This window comes from Cnephaeus nilssonii, assembly GCF_951640355.1.
Source record: "Cnephaeus nilssonii genome assembly, chromosome: 17".
In the NCBI taxonomy this organism is placed as follows: Eukaryota; Metazoa; Chordata; class Mammalia; order Chiroptera; family Vespertilionidae; genus Cnephaeus; species Cnephaeus nilssonii.
The window spans coordinates 34,731,286-34,751,731 of NC_137088.1; the positions used below are offsets into that span (position 1 = coordinate 34,731,286).

At 43.7% G+C, this 20,446-nt stretch overlaps 1 protein-coding gene across 1 annotated transcript in view; it reads right to left on the reverse strand.

The window, feature by feature from the left end:
* Positions 1-20,446, reverse strand: part of MKRN2 (makorin ring finger protein 2) — a 44,171-nt gene that overhangs the window by 4,764 nt on the left and 18,961 nt on the right. Inside the window, exons 2-6 of the mRNA XM_079794480.1 lie at positions 7,559-7,687; positions 6,360-6,541; positions 4,866-5,167; positions 2,963-3,177; positions 1,207-1,317 (exon numbers count right to left, since the gene is read on the reverse strand). Coding sequence (XP_079650606.1) covers positions 1,207-1,317; positions 2,963-3,177; positions 4,866-5,167; positions 6,360-6,541; positions 7,559-7,687 — 939 coding nt within the window. The remainder of the gene's footprint in view (positions 1-1,206; positions 1,318-2,962; positions 3,178-4,865; positions 5,168-6,359; positions 6,542-7,558; positions 7,688-20,446) is intronic.

A 20,446-nucleotide genomic window follows, 5' to 3' on the forward strand; every position in this document is an offset into this window, starting at 1 on the left:
ATCAGTGGTTCTCTCTCACTGATGTTTCTTTCCCTTTCTAAAATGAAAAAAACAATAAAATAAAAATAGTATTTTTTTAAAGAGAGAGATAGGAACATCAATGATGAGAGAGAACCATTGACTGGCTGCCTCCTTCATGCCCCACACTGGGGATCGAGCCCGCAACCCAAGCATGTACCCTGACCAGGAATCGAACTGTGATCTCCTGGTTCATAGGTAGATGCACAACCACTGAGCCATGCCAGCCAGGCTGTAATACTTTAAACAATAAAGACAAAACATTCTTGTTACTACTTAAAGTACTAGTCTAATTATGACTTTTTAAAGAAAGGTAATTTTTTTAAGTGTGTTGCTCTTGGGGAGAGAAAAGCAATGTCCTATGTACTTTATTTTTTTTATGAAGCCATTTCACTTATTAATGAAGTTAGATCAGAATATACAAATGAAAATAAATATCTAACATAGTTATATCTGACTTCATGAGGATATCATGAGTGAAATAAAGATTTTAGAGTCAACATGTAACTATGTACTTTTTTGAAACTGCAACTAAAGTCATATTAACTTGGGGGGAAAATAAATAAAAATGGGCAGAGGAGCTAAATAGAAATTTTCCCAAGGAAGACATACAAATGGCCAACAGGTCCATGAAAAGATGCTTGCAGCGAAATATAAATCAAAATCACAATAAGATATCACCTCACACCTGTTAGAAGAGACATCTGCTCTGGCAGGCATGGCTTAGTGGTCAGAGCATCAGCCTGTGAAGGGTTGTGGGTTCGATTTCTGGTCAAGGGCATGTACCTGGGTTGCAGGTTTGTTCCCCAGCCCCAGTTGCATGCATGTGGGAGGCAGCCAATCAATGTGTCTCACATCAATGTTTCACCCCCACCCCCACCACCACTTTATTCCTTCCCTTCAACTCCATAAAAATCAATGGAAAAAAATATGCTCGGGTGACATAATCACAAATAAAAAGTTGACCTCAGCTTAGAAACAAGTCCACTGCATCATGGCTTTGCTCATCTCTGTATCTGCAAAGCCCAGCATGATGCCGGAGAGAAGGAAGAGATTCTGAGTGGCCTCAGGCTCCCTAGACCACATTCTCAGGGGGAGGGGGAAGGGGGAGGCTCTGCAGGCAATGGCAAAGAACAAAACAAGAACCAAGGCAGGCATCAGGATCATGCCCAAACTCCAAGCACTTACCCCATTCCTTGTTTGAAAGCTTCAATCAACTCGTTCTTTTTATTCTGATCTTCTACCCAATACACACTTGGAATTACAAACTCTGATATCACCCGGCATTCTGGACAAGACCTGAAATAAGAATCAGTTTAGTATGGAACAGATTAAGTTTCAACTCCTGTACACACTACACCCTAAACCCCTTGCTCAAATGCATGACCATTCCAGATGTTTCCTAACCAACATATTTACTTAAAAACCATGTTTTTCTCAACAATAAAAAAGACCAATCAATTCTAAAGTGGGCAAAGGATATGAGTAAGCATTTTGGAGAAATGCTGAGGAAGCACAGAAAAAGGTGCACAATATCATTAGTTATCAGGGAAATGTAAATCAAAGCCACAATAAAAATATTACTTCACACTTACTAGAATAGCTAAAATCAGAAATAAAGACAATAACAAGTATTAATGACTATGTGGAGAAATTGGAATTCTCATACATTGCTAGTGGAATGTAAAATGGGTCAGCCACTTTGGAAAATAGTCTGGCAGTTTCTGAAAATGTTAACTATAGTTGCCATATTACCCAACTACTCCTAGGTATCTACGTAAGAAAAATGAAAACATGTTTTCCATAAAAAAACTTGCATACGAATATTCATAGCAGCACCACTCACAATAATCATAAGATGGAAACAACCCAATGCCCTGATGAATAGATAAACAAAATGTGGATATCCATACAATGAGATATTTGGCCACAAAAAGGAATGAAGCACTGGTACATGCTATAACATGGTTGAACTCTAAAAACACCATGCTAAGTATAAGAGTTAGCCAGACACAAAAAGGCTAAATACTAGAAGACTCCATTTATTTGAAATATCTAAGATAGTTCCACAGGACAGAAAGTAAATTAGTGGTTGTCAGGGCCTGGATGTAGGGAGGGGATGGGCAATGACTACAAATAGAGGTTTCTTTTTGAGATAATAAAATATTTTAAAGCTAGATTGTAGTAATTAATGGTTGTACAAACTCTGTGAATATACTGTAAAAAACACTAAGTTGTATACTTTTGTCTCAATGAAGCTGTTATTTTACCACACAAATGTGTAACTTTAGGCAAGTTATTTGAGCTCATACCTGTTTGCTCATCTGTAAAATGAGGAAGATTGTAGGGTCTCTGAGAGAAGTATAAGTTAATGTGTGAAGAATTTCTAAAACAGTCCACAGCATGCAGTGACTTCCCAATGAGTTAGCTCTTCCCACCCCCCACCCCCCCGCACCTTGTCCCACTGTAGAATGTAAGAATCCTGTATTGTTATATGTCAATTATATCTCAATATTGGCTTCATGGAGCACATCACGTTTGTCAGACATGTGAAATGTTTTACATGCATTATTCCACTTAATCATCAAATAACCCTATTTTACAGATGGAAAAAATGAAGCCTAAAAAGGCAATAGGCAATTGGCCGAAGGGCAGCCCCCTGTAAGTGTTGGTGCTGAGCTCAAACAGGCATTGCCATTAACCTCAACAGATGATCCCTGCTGCGTGTCCTTCCAATGCCCTGAAGCTTGGTGGGAATTGTTACCACATATCAAAGGAAAAGGCACTTGGGCTCAGGAAGGGTAGTGATGTGCCCAAGTTCACACACCCGGGGCCAGCACTCACAATTTATACTCTGCATTGACACGCCTTTGGATGGAAGAAGATTCCAGATCAACCCTCCCTCCCCCCTTCTTCTACAGCTAAGACTCCTTGCTGTACTTACTTAATGATTGGGTTCTCGAACTGCTTGGCACACCTCCACTGTCGGATGCAGGACAAGCAGTACGTGTGATTGCAGTTGGAGAGAATCCCAAATCTCCTCTCAGAGGCAGACGCCTTCTCGAGGATCACTTCCATGCAGATACTGCACACTTTGTCCTGACTTGCCTGGAAGGCGAAGGCCTTTTCCATCTCGTGTTCAAATGTTGACATGCAGATCTGAAGTACAGAGAGAGGAGGGAAACCTTAGGTTCTGGGCTGCTGAGTAGCGGGGAGAGCCGGGGGGCAGCTGCCCACCACACTGCCACCATCGAGACCAGGAAGGAACACAGACTGGCTGCTTTATGCAGGGTACAGCAATCCCTGGATTCAGGACACCACACTCTCAGAACACAAAGGGGACTTCAAGCCATCACTGGCCCAGCCCCTTGCTTTCCTAGCATGATACGGTCACTTCCAATTTAGAGCTGAGACCATGGATGTCCCAAAGGTTAGAGCACCAGTGTGGGATCACATAGAGTTCACAAGAACCGGGATCCTGGTCTCATTGCTCCTCTGGGGAGCCTTCCCCACTCTGAACCACACCGATACCAGAAACGCCAACTAATCCTTAACTTAAACCTTTTTCACTCGGATGTCGAGTGTGACTCGACACGGTTAGCATTAGAATAAAGGAATTGAGAAAAACGCAAGCAAGTGCAAAGGGTTAAAACATCAGGCTGGCAGTACAGAGTCAGAGGTAAGCAGCACTACTTCTCAAGAGAATAAATTATTTAATGAACTCATTTATTCAGTAAGCAGGTGACGTGCAGTACTGTGTATCAGGCATTACAGTCTGAGAAGAGTACAAAGACCTAGGCTCTGTCCTTCGGTGCTCACAGTGGACAGAGATGTGAGATAAGTCAACGTGAACAGCACAAAGACCTCAGCACACCTGGGTGAAGCTCTAATTCTGCACTCATCTGAACACCTCTGGGAAGACAATGGAGTGGCAGACACAACCTCCACATACAGGGAGCTCCTCCTCAGGGGTTCTACACCACAGCTGTGGGCTCCGCCCCTTCTCTCTCACCCATCTTCAGGGCCCTGAACCAAGCACAGGGCCCACTGTGAGGCAGTGCCTCCTACACTGGCACCTAATGACCTGAAAGGCCCCTTCCAACACGTGGCTCCTCAAATTCTATGATTTGGGCTCCTCAAATTCTCCAGAATTCAGCCTGGCTGGATTGTAGCCACAATGCTATGTAAACCTAGGGAGGAAGGGTGTGTGTGAGTTATGTGTGTGACAGACAGACACACACTAGGCTCCTGAGGCTGGACTTATTTTCTGAACTTTGCATAGCTTTATGCTTCTGAGGTCTCTCCTTTTCCCTTTATTCTAAACTAGAGGCCCAGTGCACAAAATTTGTGCAAGCGTAGGGTCTCTAACAGCTGCCAGCTGCCGGCCTCCCTTTCCCCAGCTGCCGGCTGCTACCACCGGCTGGGGCCTGCCTTCGCACTCGCCTTGGCCTGGTGCACCCGCTCACCTGCTCCACCATCCCACCATGGTCCCCCTCTCATCAGGGCCCATCAGGCCAGCAGCACCTCCACTGCCACCCGCTGCCAGCGCCACATTACCAACACCAACCATGTTCTGTGCCGCCCCCTGGTGGTCAGCGCACATCTAACTCCCAGTGGGTGGAACTCCCGCCCATGGGGACAATTTGCATATTAGCCTTTTATTATATAGGATAATCAAGAATTGTCAAATGACAATAGAAAAGGACTTGAAAATAGGGTGTGAATATGCCAGGTACATAATACAGGTATTATTAGCAGTCAGAGGCTTGCAGAAATACCAACAATTTTGTCACATAGTGCATTTCAAATTTCTTAAAATGAGTTCATACAAAGTCTTGTAACTTTACCTTCTCATGAGCTTTCCTTTGCTCTGGGTCGAAGGGATGCAGGACTTGTAGCCTACAGATTTCACACATTTCCCCATGCAGGTAGATACAAGCATCCCCAAAGCGGCACTCCCCGGCGGCTGCATAGGGGCATAGCTGCTCCTCGCTGCTGTAGGAGCTGCTGGCTTCTAAGTAATCAAGGCCACTCCGTATTGCATCAAGGTAGGAATTCGGCTTCATCTCTGGGCTACTCTGGGCGTCACTGCCTCCTGGATTACTCACCACACTTGGGCAAGCCTTTTCTTCATCCATGCCAGAGAGATCTTAATACAAAACACACAGCACACACATAAATGAAAACTGGCCCAACCATTCTGGTAAGCAGCTAGTCAAAACCTGACAGATTAAGCAACTCTGACCTTGGGAATTTCACTCTTGGAACATATAGGAAAAAAAAACAGGCCAAGAGGGAAAAATAAAAGGAACAGCATAAAATGTTCATAGTGACATTAACTTAAAAGCATAGTTAGCAACACAAGGAAATAGCACAAACAGACCATGACATATTTATACAAAAGAACACTAAAGTTGCTATTTAAAAAAAGCAAGTATAGAAATGTCAACATTTGGACCAGTTAATACAAAAATATATATATCAATGTGTGTGTGTGTGTCAAAGGGAAATTAAAATGTGGTCAATAGAATACAGTGTTTTCCTTTATACCAGTAAAGTTATGTATCATTTTAAAGTGAATTAAAATTAATGAAAACCTGGAGTCCTGGGGTCAATGGGAAATTTGTCCTATGGCCTCCTCTTCTCACACCTGGAGCCCTTCCCTTCCCATTACACACACTCTTGCCTTTTTAGAGGGGTCATATTTAACTGGATCACTTACTTGTTTGCTTAGGATGCAATCTGCCTATCTTAAAATCACACATTCCAAGATCTAGAAATCCCTTCACCAGATGAGGACCAGCCAACAAAAACAATTTTTATGATTTTTAGCTTTCTTTCTGCCCAAATCCTGTTCCAGGGTACAGACCACTCCCCAAACCCCAACATGCCATTCTTATTACCAAAAGTGCAACCTAAAATGGCAAACACTGGCTCACCATAAAAACTAAGACTATGTACTGACCTAGGGGTAAAACAGTGATACATGCTCTTTATCAAAATACGTAGCTTTGAAATGAACAGTTTGGTGCTCCTCAGAACTGGGCAACAACCTATGCAGATGGTAGTTACAAGCTGACAAAAAAGTCACTGTTTATATTTTGCCAGGCCAAACTTAGGGTTCAGCCCAGCCTTGGGCACAAGGCCAAATGCACCATCCAAATACTCTGCAGCCAAATGAAGCCCGTTCTCAGGACAGATCTGGTGACTCTGCATTCAGACAGGTTGGAGGGGTATTAGGTTAAGCAACCTTCTTGTCAAGAGAAGACCAGAAAGGAATATGAAAAACAAGACAAGACTGCTTTTCAAAAAGAGACAACAAAAGGATTCTGCTCACTCACTTCGGTCTCTAAGTACCAATGTTCTTTTCTCACGTTTCCCAGGCTCGTGTAAGTTAGTTTTCACAATAGGTGCAGTGAGGTCGGAAGGAGGGTGAGGACTGTGGAAGCCCGGGGAGGGCACACTGTGGGGCATGGAGCCCACAGCACCACCAGCTGCAGCAGAGGGCCTTGTGTGATCATATCTAAACAAAACACACAGCAGATGCATTACGGACACACTACAAGCACATGTCTCCCATGCTGCCCAGACATAGAATGTCCTTCCTTCTGCCCCATTTACAGAGGTGGGGAATGAAACCATCTCTCCCCATATTTTAACTCATAAAAGGCTTATCAATTTTAAAAACTGCTTGGCAATTCAGAGTGAGTAGAAAATTCACAAAGTGTCTTTGTAGAACATGAGTGGGGCAGACGTACTGCCTCAGAACACAAAAAGAAACCCTGAAAATTCCAGACAGATGTTGAACTGAAATTTCCTGACACCCAATCCAGTGTTCTTTTGGGCAGGAGTCCCCACAATGTTAATAATGGCCAGTGTAACAGCTGGAGACCAGCCTTCCTGGCTGTCTCCGGGGCACCACTGGCAGGGGTAGGGCAAGGTGGGCCAACTTCCATTATCCCATAGGCAGCCAGAGGTAGGACTCAAGGGAGCTTTGCAATCCGGGAAAAAACAGAGCAGCTCTTCATTAGGAAAGGACAGGAACAGATTTTTGGAATATTTCCTTGTTTTAGAAGTTACAAAGTTGCCTACATATGTCAGTGGTAAAAAGAAAACTCTATGCACATAATTGTTCATAGCAAAAAAAACCACTGGAAGCCATTTAAATTTCTAATGGAGTCACAGTTAATAAAGTGATGGTCTGTTAACATTATGTAACATTATAAAATAGCAACATAGGAAAATGCTTATGACATGTTAAGTAGGGGGGGAAAAAGCAAGATATAAAATTTTATATATACCATGAGTGCAATTTTGTAACTAGAGACTTATAAAAATAAGGCCTGAAAAGTGATTCTGAAAATTTAAGTTTTGGGTACTGAAATTGAGGTTTCAAAATTATTTGCCATACTTTTTGCAATGCTGTCATATTACTTTTAAATTTAAAATTTCCCCTCAAGATCCATGTTCCAAATAAAGGGTCCGAATCCTAGATAATGTTTAACTCAGTGTAACTACTGGGCAGTGGCGGGGTTCTTGCCTGCAGCGAGCTCCATAGGCACAGTAGCCCTTCTGGTAGTACTTGCAGATGGTGGATGGCTTGCTGTTTGCCAAGTCATGTGAGAACAGGCATTGGTTTCCTTCCCGACACACACCATGCATAAAATACCTGAAGAGACAAGCAGAGGCATAAAACTTTTAGAAGCATACTTTGCTGTATAAAATCACCATATTTTATAACCTAGCATACAAATATCTATTGTGTACATATTATGTTATCAAGGCTGTATTTGGCACTGGAGATATATTTCCTTGATTCTAAGACATAATGATTTTTAGATGTACCACAAGTAATTCAAGGAAAAAAAAATGACCCCATAATTTTTCTTTTCTGGAAGAAAAATGACCCCATAATTTTCTATTTTAAGATATATCCTCTTTATTTGAGTTACATGTGTAAAATGTGCACCTCATAATTGAGGAAATACGGCTCCTTCTTTCTCATGGAGCTTACAGGGTATGGTTATAATGGAGTCAAAGAGACCTGGGCCCAAGATCCAGCCTATCACCTATGAGTAAGTCACTATCTTTATCTACAAAATGAAAGTCATACTACCCACTTTATTGGGTTGTGGTGAGCATCAAAAGATATATGTATCCTAGCCTACATAATAAAAGCCTAATATGCAAATTGACCAAACAACCGGTGGAACAACCAGTTGCTATGACGCACACTAACCACAAGGGGACAGATGCTCAATTCAAGAGCTGCCCCCAGCCCACAGGCCCCAGCCCAGCCAAGGCGGGTGCCAGCGGGGGCCCCCTGATCACCCCGCCAGTTGCCCCACAGATCAGCCCTGATTGTCGGCCAGGCCGAGGGACCCTACCCATGCCCAAATTTTGTGCACCGGGCCTTTAGGGGTGTGTGTGTGTGTGTGTGTGAGAGAGAATGTTCCACTGTGATGTCTAATTCTGGCCCTGAAGGAATAACAGGGAGGCATTCGTATTCTGTCCAGCCAGAGTAGAGAAATGTGATTGAATACTCAGAGCAAACAGTAAAGAGACCCCAGAGGGGCACACCAGGTATTACGGGTAAATAAGTCCTAAAGCAGAGAGTATTTTAGATATGCCCTAAATAGGAAATAACTTAGTCAGCCAAAACACACATTAATACTCTTTGAAAGAAGACAAAATCCAAATGCTCAAAAACACAAATATTTAGCATCCAATCAAAAATTAATAGATATGCCAAAAAGCAGGCAAAAATGCAACCCAAAACTAGGAGAAAAATTAGTCAGTAATAGGAATGACAGATGATGAAATCAGCGGACAAAGATTTTTTTATAAACAGCTATTTTAAATATGCTCAATATGCTGAAGGATCCAAAGGAAAACATGACTGGTTGGTGGGGGGCGGGGGCTACGAGTGGGTGGCGCCAGGCCAGCCAAGGTGGGTGCCAGCGGGCTGAGGGAGGGGATGGCGATCAGGGGAGCGGGGCAGAGGGAGGGGATGGCGATCAGGGGGGCAGTGGCGACCAGCCGGCTGCGGAGGGGCGATGGGGGTGCGGGCCTGGAGCTGCCCCCTGGTGGTCAGTGCACTCCCACACTCAGCCACAAGCTGGGCTGGTTGGCGAGCGCAGTGGTAGTGGCGGGAGCCTCTCCCACCTCCGTGGCAGCGATAAGGATGTCCAACTGACGGCTTAGGCCCACTTCCCATGGGCCTAAGCTGCAGTCGAACATACCCCGAGGGCTCCTGGACTGCAAGAGTGCGCAGGCCAGGTTGAGGGACCCCCCCCACCCCCGAGTGCATTAATTTTCGTGCACTGGGCCTCTAATCCTACCTAATAATAGACAAATATGCAAATTGACCATACCTCTGTTACACCCAAGCCACACCCACCAGCCCCAGCCACACCCACCAGCCAATCAGGGCGAGTATGCAAATAAACCGAACCAAGATGGCTACAGCCACTGAGAGCAAGGTTTCCCAGGCAACGGAGGGAAACAAGCTTTCCGCCTGCCCTTGACAGGCCTAAGCCTCCACTCAAGCTACAAAGTTTCAATTATAGAAGGTAAACAAATTCAAACAGAATGCCGGCAGCCACGAAGCTGGAGAGACCAGGCCAGGGTTGCCCGCGGTAACGGAGAAAGCAAAGCTTTCCGCACACCCTGGCCGGGCTCAGGCCTCTGTAGAAGGTGAATTAACTCAAACAGAAATGGCTGCCGGTGGAGCATGCAGGCGGCTTAGCTCCGCTCCAGGCTACAAAGTTTCAATTGTAGAAGGTAAATAAATTCCAGATACCAGTGACTCCGCTTGGGTCGCCAGGGGGCGTGGCTGGCCTGCAAACCACCACAGGCCCCTCGCTCAGGCTGCCCCATGCCCCAAGGGAACTCCCACCCTTATCTGGGACACCCTTCAGGGCAAACCAGCTGGTCCCCACCCCTGTACCAGGCCTCTATCCTATCTAATAAAAGAGTAATATGCAGATTGACCACCACTCCAACACACAATATGTCTGCCCCCATGTGGTCAAAGATCCTGCCCCCATGTGGACACAAGATGGCCACCACAAGATGGCCAGCAGGGGAGGGCAGTTGGGAGGCACCCGGCCTGCAAGGGAGGGAAGTTGGAGGCGATCAACCCTGCAGGGGAGGGCAGTTAGGGGTGACCAGGCCGGCAGAGGAGGGAAGTTGGGGGCAAACAGGCTGGCAGGGGAGCAGTTAAGCATCAACCAGGCTGGCAGTGGAGTGGTTAGGGGGTGATCAGGCTGGCAGGCAGAAGCAGTTAGGGGCAATCAGGAAGGCAGGCAGGCAAGCAGTTGGGAGCCAGCAGTCCTGGATTGTGAGAGGGATAACCAACTGCCCATCCCTCAAGGGGTCCCAGATTGGAGAGGGTACAGGCTGGGCTGAGGGACACCCACCCCCCTCCGTGCATGAATTTTGTGCACTGGGCCTCTAGTATAATATAAAGAGAAATACATCAAAGAGCTGCTTTCAGACATGGACAAAAGGCAACATAATACTGGTCCTTGAGAGAATGGACACAGGAGAGGTGAGCCTGTGTTCAGTGTGGCTTACTGCCTGGAGGCATATTCTGGACACTGGTGCAGGGAGGGGAACCCCAAATAAAGCATAGCAATCTTGCCGAGTGGAAAAGACAGAGTTCGGAGTTCAAGGAAGGTGATGAAAGCTTTGTGAAGAGCCCGTTAATCAGAATCAATCAGAATCACATGTACATGATTAACTGACTCCTGACAGAGGTGTCAAAGTAATTCAGTGGGGGAAGGAGGGGGGAAGAAAAGTCTTTTTTTTGGTAATAATATATTTTTATTGATTTCAGAGAGGGCGGGAGAGACAGAAACATCAATGATGAGAGAGAATCATCGATCGGCTGCATCTTGCACTCCCCCCACTGGGGATCGAGCCCACAACCCAGGCATGTGACCTTGACTGGAGTCGAACCTGGGACGCTTCAGTCCGCAGGCCGACGCTCTATCCTCTGAGCCAAACCAGCCAGGGCAGAAAAGTCTTTTTAACAAGTCATGCTGGGAGGATGCTTGCTGCCTGCCCTTCATGGCCTTGATGGCTGTGACAGCTTCTCTCCTGCTGTGATACGTATAAGAAGGACTCAGGGAGACCCAGGAAACCTAGAAGTGGACTCAATGGCCTTTGAGGATGTGGTTGTGAACTTCACTCCGGAGGAGTGGGCTTTACTAGATCCTTCACAGAAGAACTCTATAGAGATGTGATGAGAGAAACCTTCAGGAAAAAAAAAAGGGGGGCGGGGGGGGGGGGGGAGAAGTTAAAGGATCATGAATTGAAAATCCGTACAAAAACCAGGGTAAAAATTAAAAAAATCAAATGATGGAGTTTGTGTAAAGAAACTTCAGCCTTATTCCAAATTTTGACCTGAGCAAGAAGACTTCTGGAGTAAAACCATGGGAATATAGTGTGTGTGCAAAAGTCTTTATGCATCATTCATCTCCTAATATGCACATGAGATGTCAAACTGGACACGAGCCATGAGTGTCAGAATTATGGAGAGAAGCCATATAAATGCAACATATGTGAGAGAGCCTTCAGTTATCTCTCGTGTTTTGAAAAACATGGAAGAAATCACAATGGAGAGAAAAACCTGTAAATGTAAGGAATGTGGGAAAACCATTATTTCTTCAACTTCACTTCAATACATGGAAGCACCCACCCTAGAGAGAGAAACTCTATCAATGTAAACTATGTGGAAAACCCTCTAGATAACATGCAAGTTTTCAAACACCTAAAGGGACTCTCAGGAAAGAAACCCTATAAATGTAAAAAATGTAGTCAAGCCTTCAGTTTCTCAGTTCTCTCTTTTTAACTATCAGTATTTTTATAATGTAAATAATCTCACTCATCCAATCCCCTACAAATCTGTGTATCCCTGGGGGCATATAACAATGTGCAGGGCAAAGAGGTACTTAATGCTTATTTCGTTATTGGACTAGATTGGACTTAAATGGCTTTGAGCATATGGCCTGTGCTGGCCCTTTATTTGGCATCTCCCTTAGACATAAAAGTGCTTCCATGAAAGCACTTTGAATAGGGGAAGGGTTGACGGTTGACAAGCAGATTGAAATGGTTCAATGGTGAGAGTGCCAAGCCACAGATGGTCCTAGAAATAGCACTGTTACATAGGGTTGCTGGTCCAGAGCAAGACCACTTAGCTGAGGGGATATGGGAGGGTTGGAGAGTCAGTTTAAATTTTATTTTATTGGTGACAGGATTATAGATGTCTCCTAACTCCCCCCGCCCCCCCCCCCCCCCCCCCGCCGCCGCTTTATTCCCCTCCTCCTAGCCCAGTGATGGGCAACCTTTTGAGCTTGGTGTGTCAAACTTCGCCAAAACACTGAGCATAACTCGGGTAGTGTGTCACTTTGAGGAAAAAACTAACTCCAAGATTCTAGTCGTAAATGTTTCATCCTCAGCATGCAGCCGCCTCAGCGGCCACCTGTCATCAGAAATGGCTACGCGTGTCAGTGCTGACACGTGTGTCATAGGTTAGCCATCACTGTCCTAGCCCCTAATACCCCAGACCTTCACCACACTATTGTCCGTGTCCATTGGTTATGCATATATGTATATGAGTTCTTTGGTTAATCTCTTCCCATCTCCCCCCAACCCCGAGATATATCAGTCTGTTCTATGACTCCATGTCTCTGGACCAATTTTTTAATTTTTAAATTAAATCTTCATTGCTGAAAGTATGACATAAGTCTCCCTTCTCCCCCCCCATTGACTCCTTAATTGATCTCTTCCCACCCACCTTCTCTCTGAAATTCCGCAGTCTGTTCTATGCTTCTATATCTCTGGACCTATTTTGTTCATCAGTTTATTATGTTCATTAGATTATAAGTGAGATCATGTGATATTTGTATTTCATTCAGCATAACACTCCCCAGGTCCATCCATGCTGTCGCAAAGGGTAAGAAATCCTTCTTGTTTTACAGCTGCATAGTATTCCATTTTGTAAATGTACCACACCAGTTTTAGCCACTCATCTGATGGGCACTTGGGCTGTTTCCAGATCTTAGCTATTGTAGACAATGCTGCTATGAACATAGGGGTGCATATATTCTTTCTGATTAATGTTTCAGGCTTCTTAGGATATATTCCTAGAAGTGGGATCACTGGGTCAAATGGCAGTTTCATTTTTAATTTTTTGAGTAAATTCCATACTGTTTTCCATAGTGGCTGCACTAATCTGCATTCCCTTTTTTTCAGTTCTCTTCAATACATGAAAGAACTCACGCTGCAGAGAAACTTATGAATGTCAACAATGTGGTAAAGCCTACATATACTGCAGTCTTACCAACAAACCAAAAGTTAGTCACAGGCGAGAAACGGTATGAATGTAAGCAGTGTGGTAAAACTTTCAGTTCTCATCTAGGTTTCCAATCACATGAAAGAACTCACACTGGAGAGAAACCCTATGAATGTAAACAATGTGGTAAAACCTACAGAGAACACAGTTACTTAAAAACACATAAAATAATTTATACTGGAGAGAAAACCTTAAGAACGTAAAGAATGTAGGAAAGGCTTCAGATATTATCAAAGTTTTCCAACATATGAATCACAGTGGAGAGAAACCATATAAGTAAAAAATGTAATGAAGCATTTAGGTATCCCAGTGATCTTCAAAAACATAAAAGAAATCTCACTGGAGAGAAACCCTTTGAATATAAAAAAAAGTGGTCAAGCCTACAGAGATCCCAGCTCCTTGCAAACACATGAAATAACCCATATTGGAGAGAAACCCTATGAATGTAAGGAATGTGGGAAAACTTTCATTTATCACACAACTTTTCAAAGATATGTAACAATGCACACGGAACAGACCATATAAAACTGCAGAACTGGGGAAAGGCTTTGGTTATCCCAGTTTCTTTTGAACACATGAAAGGACTTACTGGATAAAACCTCTTGAATATGAACAACTAGAATTGGCTCACACCCTTACATGTGAAGACTCCCATGGAAAAGAAATAGGAATGTAAGTAATATGAGAATGCCTAATAGAAATTAATCCATGTATATCCAGGGTGGGGCAAAAGTAGATTTACAGTTGTTCATATGGAAAATAAAACAATAACTAATAAATAATAATACAAAAATAAACTGTTTCAAGTACTCACAACTGTAAACCTGCTTCTGCCCCATCCTGTATATAATGCACTAGGGATAAAAAAAAAGACTACCAAAAAGGTCACTAGGAAAATCCAAATACCAAACTGTCCTTTTGAGAGACAATTCTCAGAATTATCTCACATGAATAGTCACTTTTAAAGTAATTAGTAGAAATCCACAGTCCAACAATATAATACAAACAGAGTTCAATAAACACAATATAGTTACATTAATAAGAACTCTTTCAGGCTGTACATTTTCTGGTATATTACAGTATAAGAGCATGTTAACAGTGGCAATCCTTGATGGTAAGGTTTACAGTATTTTCATTTTCTTATTTTTGCTGATCTGTACTTTCTAACATTTCCACCATGAACATATACTGATTTTGTAATAATAAATGGTTGCTTTAGAATTTAAAAATTATAAATGCCATCCAATACTGGTGAGGATATGGTTAAAGAAATACATAAAATGCTGAGTACAGTACCTATCACACAGTAGGTACCCCCAAAAGTTCAGCTCTTATTAAAGTCTAGTAAAGAACACTGGCAATTAGACAGTTACAAGAGGGACCTATGCCTTGTCACATGTATGCAGAATGCTGTGGGACAACAGGGTGCAATGTCTCAGTGGAGGTCATGCCCAAGTTGAGTCTACAAAATGGAGGGCATGCCAGTGGGTGAGAGGAGTATGTGACAAAAGATAGGAGAGCAAGAAAAAAGGCAGAGAAGGGGTGAGAACAGGCCTGTTGAGAGATGAGACTGAAGCATCATTACCCTAATTGTGCTTCAAGATACCTTAGTAGCAGCTGTAGTATTATGAATGCATACTCAAAACAAGCGATTAAGGGCCCACAGTCAAGTCAGCTTTGGAAACCACAGTCTCGTCTTTCTCAGAGATTTACAATAGACAGTAGCGGAGGAAAAGTTACGAGTGTTCTGTCATAAAAGCAAACTGTTTACTCTTATTAAACACACCCCTCTCCAGGCTTTTTTCAGAAAAAGCCACTTGAGTTACATGTGTAAGATAGATTAGAGAGGGCTGAAGGTGAGGAACCTATTAGGAGATTGCTTTGTAAAGAAGCTTTATCCATGAACTGTTTTAACTTATTTTAAAAACTTCAAACATACAAAAGTAAACAGAATGATAGAATGAACCCTCAAGATGTACCAGCATGCTTTCACATTATCAACTCACAACCAATCTTGCTTGATCCCATCCCCCTGCTCTTCTCCTTTATGTTTTTGACAACTTATCTTTTTAAGAGGGATAACTCATAAAGATTTGAATGAAGATTTTTGAGCAAGATGTCCTCTCACCACTGTCACCAAACAAGTATGAGACATATATAAAATGAGAAAAAATACAGAAGCTCTGATAAGCAGTACTATCAATACTCTAGCACTATCACTTATTCATCTCATTTAATCCTAACAATACCAAAGACTATTATTACTATACCCATATGCAAATAGAAAAGCTGAGGTTCAGCCCAAGCCGGTTTTGCTCAGTGGATAGAGCAGTGGCCTGCAGACTGAAGGGTACCGGGTTTGATTCTCAAAGGCAAACAATAAAAGCAATGGATTAGTGAACTATAAAGCTAGTACAAAGGTTAAAAAGCAACAATAGGAAAATCATATGAAATTAAATTAAGGGATACATACAAACACATGCACAAAAGAATTAAAAAATAATAACAACATAAACATTTTGGGTGAACAAAAACTGTAGTGATTTTAGAATGTGTTTGAGCTTAAGTGACCATGAACTTAAAATAGACTGTTATAAACGTAACTAGATAGATATATATGAAACACATAGAAACCACAAACCAAAAATCTACAGGAAATGTATAAAATACAAAGAGAAAGGAATCCAAACACAATACTCTAAGAGTCATCAACACACGAGAGCAAGAAAATAAAAAGCAGAGAAAAAAAAAATTAGAAAAGCAATTAATAAGATGGAAATAGCTATATACCCATCAATAATTACTTTAAATGTAAATGCTCTAAAGTCTCTAATCACCTTAAGACACAGAGTGGCTAACATCCTACTAAACAATGAATGAATGGGTTAACAATGAGATCAGGGAATAAATCAAAAGATACCTAGAGAAAATGAAAACACACAACCCCAAATCTATGGGACACAGCAAAAGCAGCCCTAAGAGGGAAATTCATAGTATTATAGGCCTACCTCAAGAAACAAACAAAAACTCTCAAATAAACAATCTAACCTTATACCTAAGTGAACTAGAAAAAGAACAAACAAAGCCCAAAGTGAGCAGAAGAAACGAAATAAAGATCAGAGCAGAAATAAATGAAGCAAGAGTCTAAAAAAACAATGAAACCAATAGCTGGTTCTCTAGAAAGATGAACAAATTCGACTAAGTAGACGCATCAAGGAAAAAAAGAGAGAAGGCCCAAATAAATTCAGAAGTGAAAGGGAAATAACAACCAACAACCCAGAAATACAAAGGATAAGAAAATACTAGAACAATTATATGTGATCAAATTGGACAACCTGAAAGAATTGCATAAATTCCTAGAAATACACAATCATCCAAGACTAAATCAGGAAGAAACAGAAAATCTGAATAGACCAATAACTATCAACAAAATGAAGTCAATGATCAAAAAACTCCCAACAAACAAAAATCCTGGACCACATGACTTCACAGATGAACTTACCTAAACAGTCCAAGAATCATTAATATCTATCCTTCTTAACCTATTCCAAAAAATTGAAGAGAAGGCTCCTACACTTATTTTCCAAGGCTAGTATTACTCTGATATCAAAACTAGACAGACACTAAAAAAAAAAGAGAGAGAAAATTATAGGTCAATATATCCCCAACGAATAGATGTAAAAAGCCTCAACAAAACATAAAACAAATTCAGCAATACATTAAAAAGATTATACACCATGATTAAGTAGGATTTATTCCTGGATGCAAAATTAGTTCAACATCTGCAAGTCAATGTGATACAGCATATAAATAAAATCATTGATCATGTTGATATAGAAAAAGCATTTGACAAAATCAAAAATACATTTATGATAAAAAAAAATCTCAGCCAAGTGGAGATAAAAGGAACATTCTTCCAATATTATAAAGGCCACATATGACAAACCCATAGCTAATATCATACTCGATGAAAAGCTGAAAGCTTTTTCTTTAGAATCAGGAGCAAGACAAGGATGTCCATTTTCACCACTCTTACTGAACACAGCCACAGCAATCGGACAAAAACAAAATAAATAAATAAAAGGCATCCAAATCAGAAAGAAAGAAAGAAGTAAAACAGTTATTATTTGCAAACTAGAGGCCCGGTGCACGAAATTCGTGCACTTGGGGGGGGGGATCCCCTCAGCCCGGGCTGCGCCCTCTCGCAGTCTGGGAGCCCTCGGGGGATGTCCAACCGACTGATGGGCTTAGGCCCAATCCGTCAGTTGGACATCCCCAGCACTGCCACAGAGGCAGGAGAGGCTCCTGCCACTGCTGCTGAGCTCGCCAGCCATGAGCCCGGCTTGTGGCTGAGCAGTACTCCCACTGTGGGAGCGCACTGACTACCAGGACGCAGCTCATGCATTGAGCAGGATCGGGCCGAAACTGGCTCTCCGACATCCCCTGATGGGGTCCCAGATTGCGAGAGGGTGCAGGCCAGGCCGAGGGACCCCACTGATGCACAATTGGGGCCAGGGAGGGATGTAGGAGGTTGGCCAGCCGGGGAGGGACCGCAGGAGGGCTCCAGGGCATGTCCGGTCCATCTCACTCAGTCCCGATTGGCCAGACCCCAGCAGCAAGCTAACCTACCAGTCAGAGCATTTATCCCTTGGTGTTCAGTGCACGTCATAGCAACTGGTCAACCGGTTGACTGTCTGCCCCCTGGTGGTCAGTGCATATCATAGTGAGCAGCCGAGTGGCCTTAGCGTATCATTAACATATTTCACTTTGATTGGTTAAATGGATGGCTGGATGACCAGACACTTAGCATATTAGGCTTTTATTAAATAAGACAACATGATACTATTTAAATAGAACTCTAAAGATTCTACCAAAAACAAACAATAGAATAAGTACATTCAGTAAAGTAGTAGGATACAAAACTAATATTCAGGAATTGTTCCATTTTTATACACCAACTAGAGGCCCAGTGCATGATTGAATCATGCACGTGTAGGGTCCCCTACATGCTTTCGCTTTCGATCACGGGGGAGCTGGGTGCCTGTCCGTTGGTGCCTGAGCGGACAGGCACTCAGCTCCCACGCTTTTGCTTTCGATCGCAGGGGAGCTGGGTATCTGTCCGCTGGTGCACCAGGCCTTTCAGAAGCCTCCGGCGCGGCGGAGGCTTCCGAAAGGCCTGGTGCCTGAGCAGACAGGCACCCAGCTCCCACGCTTTTGCTTTCGATCACAGGGGAGCTGGGTGCCTGTCCGCTGGTGCACCAGGCCTTTCAGAAGCCTCCGGCGCGGCGAAGGCTTCCGAAAGGCCTGGTGCCTGAGCGGACAGGCACCCAGCTCCCACGCCTTTGCTTTTGATCGCGGGGGAGCTGGGTGCCTGTCCGCTGGTGCACCAGGCCTTTCAGAAGCCTCCGGTGCGGCGAAGGCTTCCGAAAGGCCTGGTGCCTGAGCGGACAGGCACCCAGCTCCCATGCTTTTGCTTTTGATCGCGGGGGAGCTGGGTGCCTGTCCGCTGGTGCACCAGGCCTTTCAGAAGCCTCCGGCGCGGCGAAGGCTTCCGAAAGGCCTGGTGCCTGAGTGGACAGGCACCCAGCTCCCCTGCTTTTGATGGTCGGTGGTGGGACATGAGCTCGCTGCCCCAGAGGCCCCTTCTGTGCCGCAGCACAGCCATGGCGCAGACGCTGAGCTCGAGCCGCCGCTGGCAACGTGAGCTCAGCGTCCCGCCGGCCCAATCGGCCACCCCGGCCACCCTGAGTCCCGCCCCCCCCCGCGCCTCCTGGCCAATTGCAGTCATAGCGAAGGTAGGTCAATTTGCATATTTGTCTATTATTAGGTAGGATAGCAAACTATCAGAAAGAGAATTTTAAAAAATCAACCCGGCACCCTAGCTGGTTTGGCTCAGGGGATAAAGCGTCGGCCTGCGGACTGAAGGTCCCGGGTTCGATTCCTGTCCAGGACACATGCCTGGGTTGCAGGCTCCATCCCTGGTGTGGGGCATGCAGGAGGCAGCTGATCAATGATTCTCTCTCATCTTTGATGTTTCTACCCCCTCTCCCTTCCTCTCTCTGAAATCAACAAAAATATATTTTAAAAAAACACACAAAACACTTGTAAATGGAATACTGTAAGACATTAAGAAGACTGAAGCCCAGCAGGTTTGACTCAGTGGGTAAGAGTCAGCCCGCAAACTGAAGGGTCCCGGGTTCGATTTCAGTCAAGGCATGTACCTTGGTTACAGGTTCCCCGACCCTGGTCAGGGTGCGTGCAGGAGGCAACCAATCAATGTGTCTCTCTCACATTGATGCTTCTCTCTGTCTCCTCTTCTCCCTCCCACTCTCTCTAAAAATCAATGGCAAAATATCCTCGGGTGAAGATTAACAAAAAACAACAAAAATAGAAGACTGAAGAAACAAATAAATGGAAGGATATACCATGCTCATGGATGGAAAAATTAACATAATTAAAAAGTCCATACTACTTGAAGCAATCTTCAGGTTCAATGAAATCCCTATCAAAATACCAATCGCATCTTTCACAGAAGTAGAACAAATAATCCTAAAACTTATATGGAACCACAAAAAGTAGTGAATAACCAATGCAATCTTGAATAAGAAAAACAAAGTTCCTGGTCAGTGTGGCTCAGCGTTGAGCACTGACCCAGGAACCAAGAAGCTGCCAGTTCGATTCTAGGTCAGGGCTCATTCCCGGGTTGCCTAGGTTGTCGGCTTGATCCCTAGTAGGGGGAGTGCAGAAGGCACCCGATTGATGATGTTTCCCTCTCATCCATGTTTCTATCTGTCCTTCTTTCTTCCTCTCTTTCTAAAAATCAATGAAAACATATTTAAAAAGAATAAATAAATAAAAACAAAGCTGAGGATGTCCAACTGACAAATTGGGCCTAAGCCTACCTGACTTCATATTATACTTCAAGGCTATAATAATAATCAAAACGCCATGGTACTGCCCTGTCTGGGTAACTCAGTTGGTTGGAGCGTCGTTTTGGTCAGGGCACATACAAGAATCAGCCAGGGAATGCATGAATGGGTAGAGCAACTAATTGATGTTTCTCTCTCA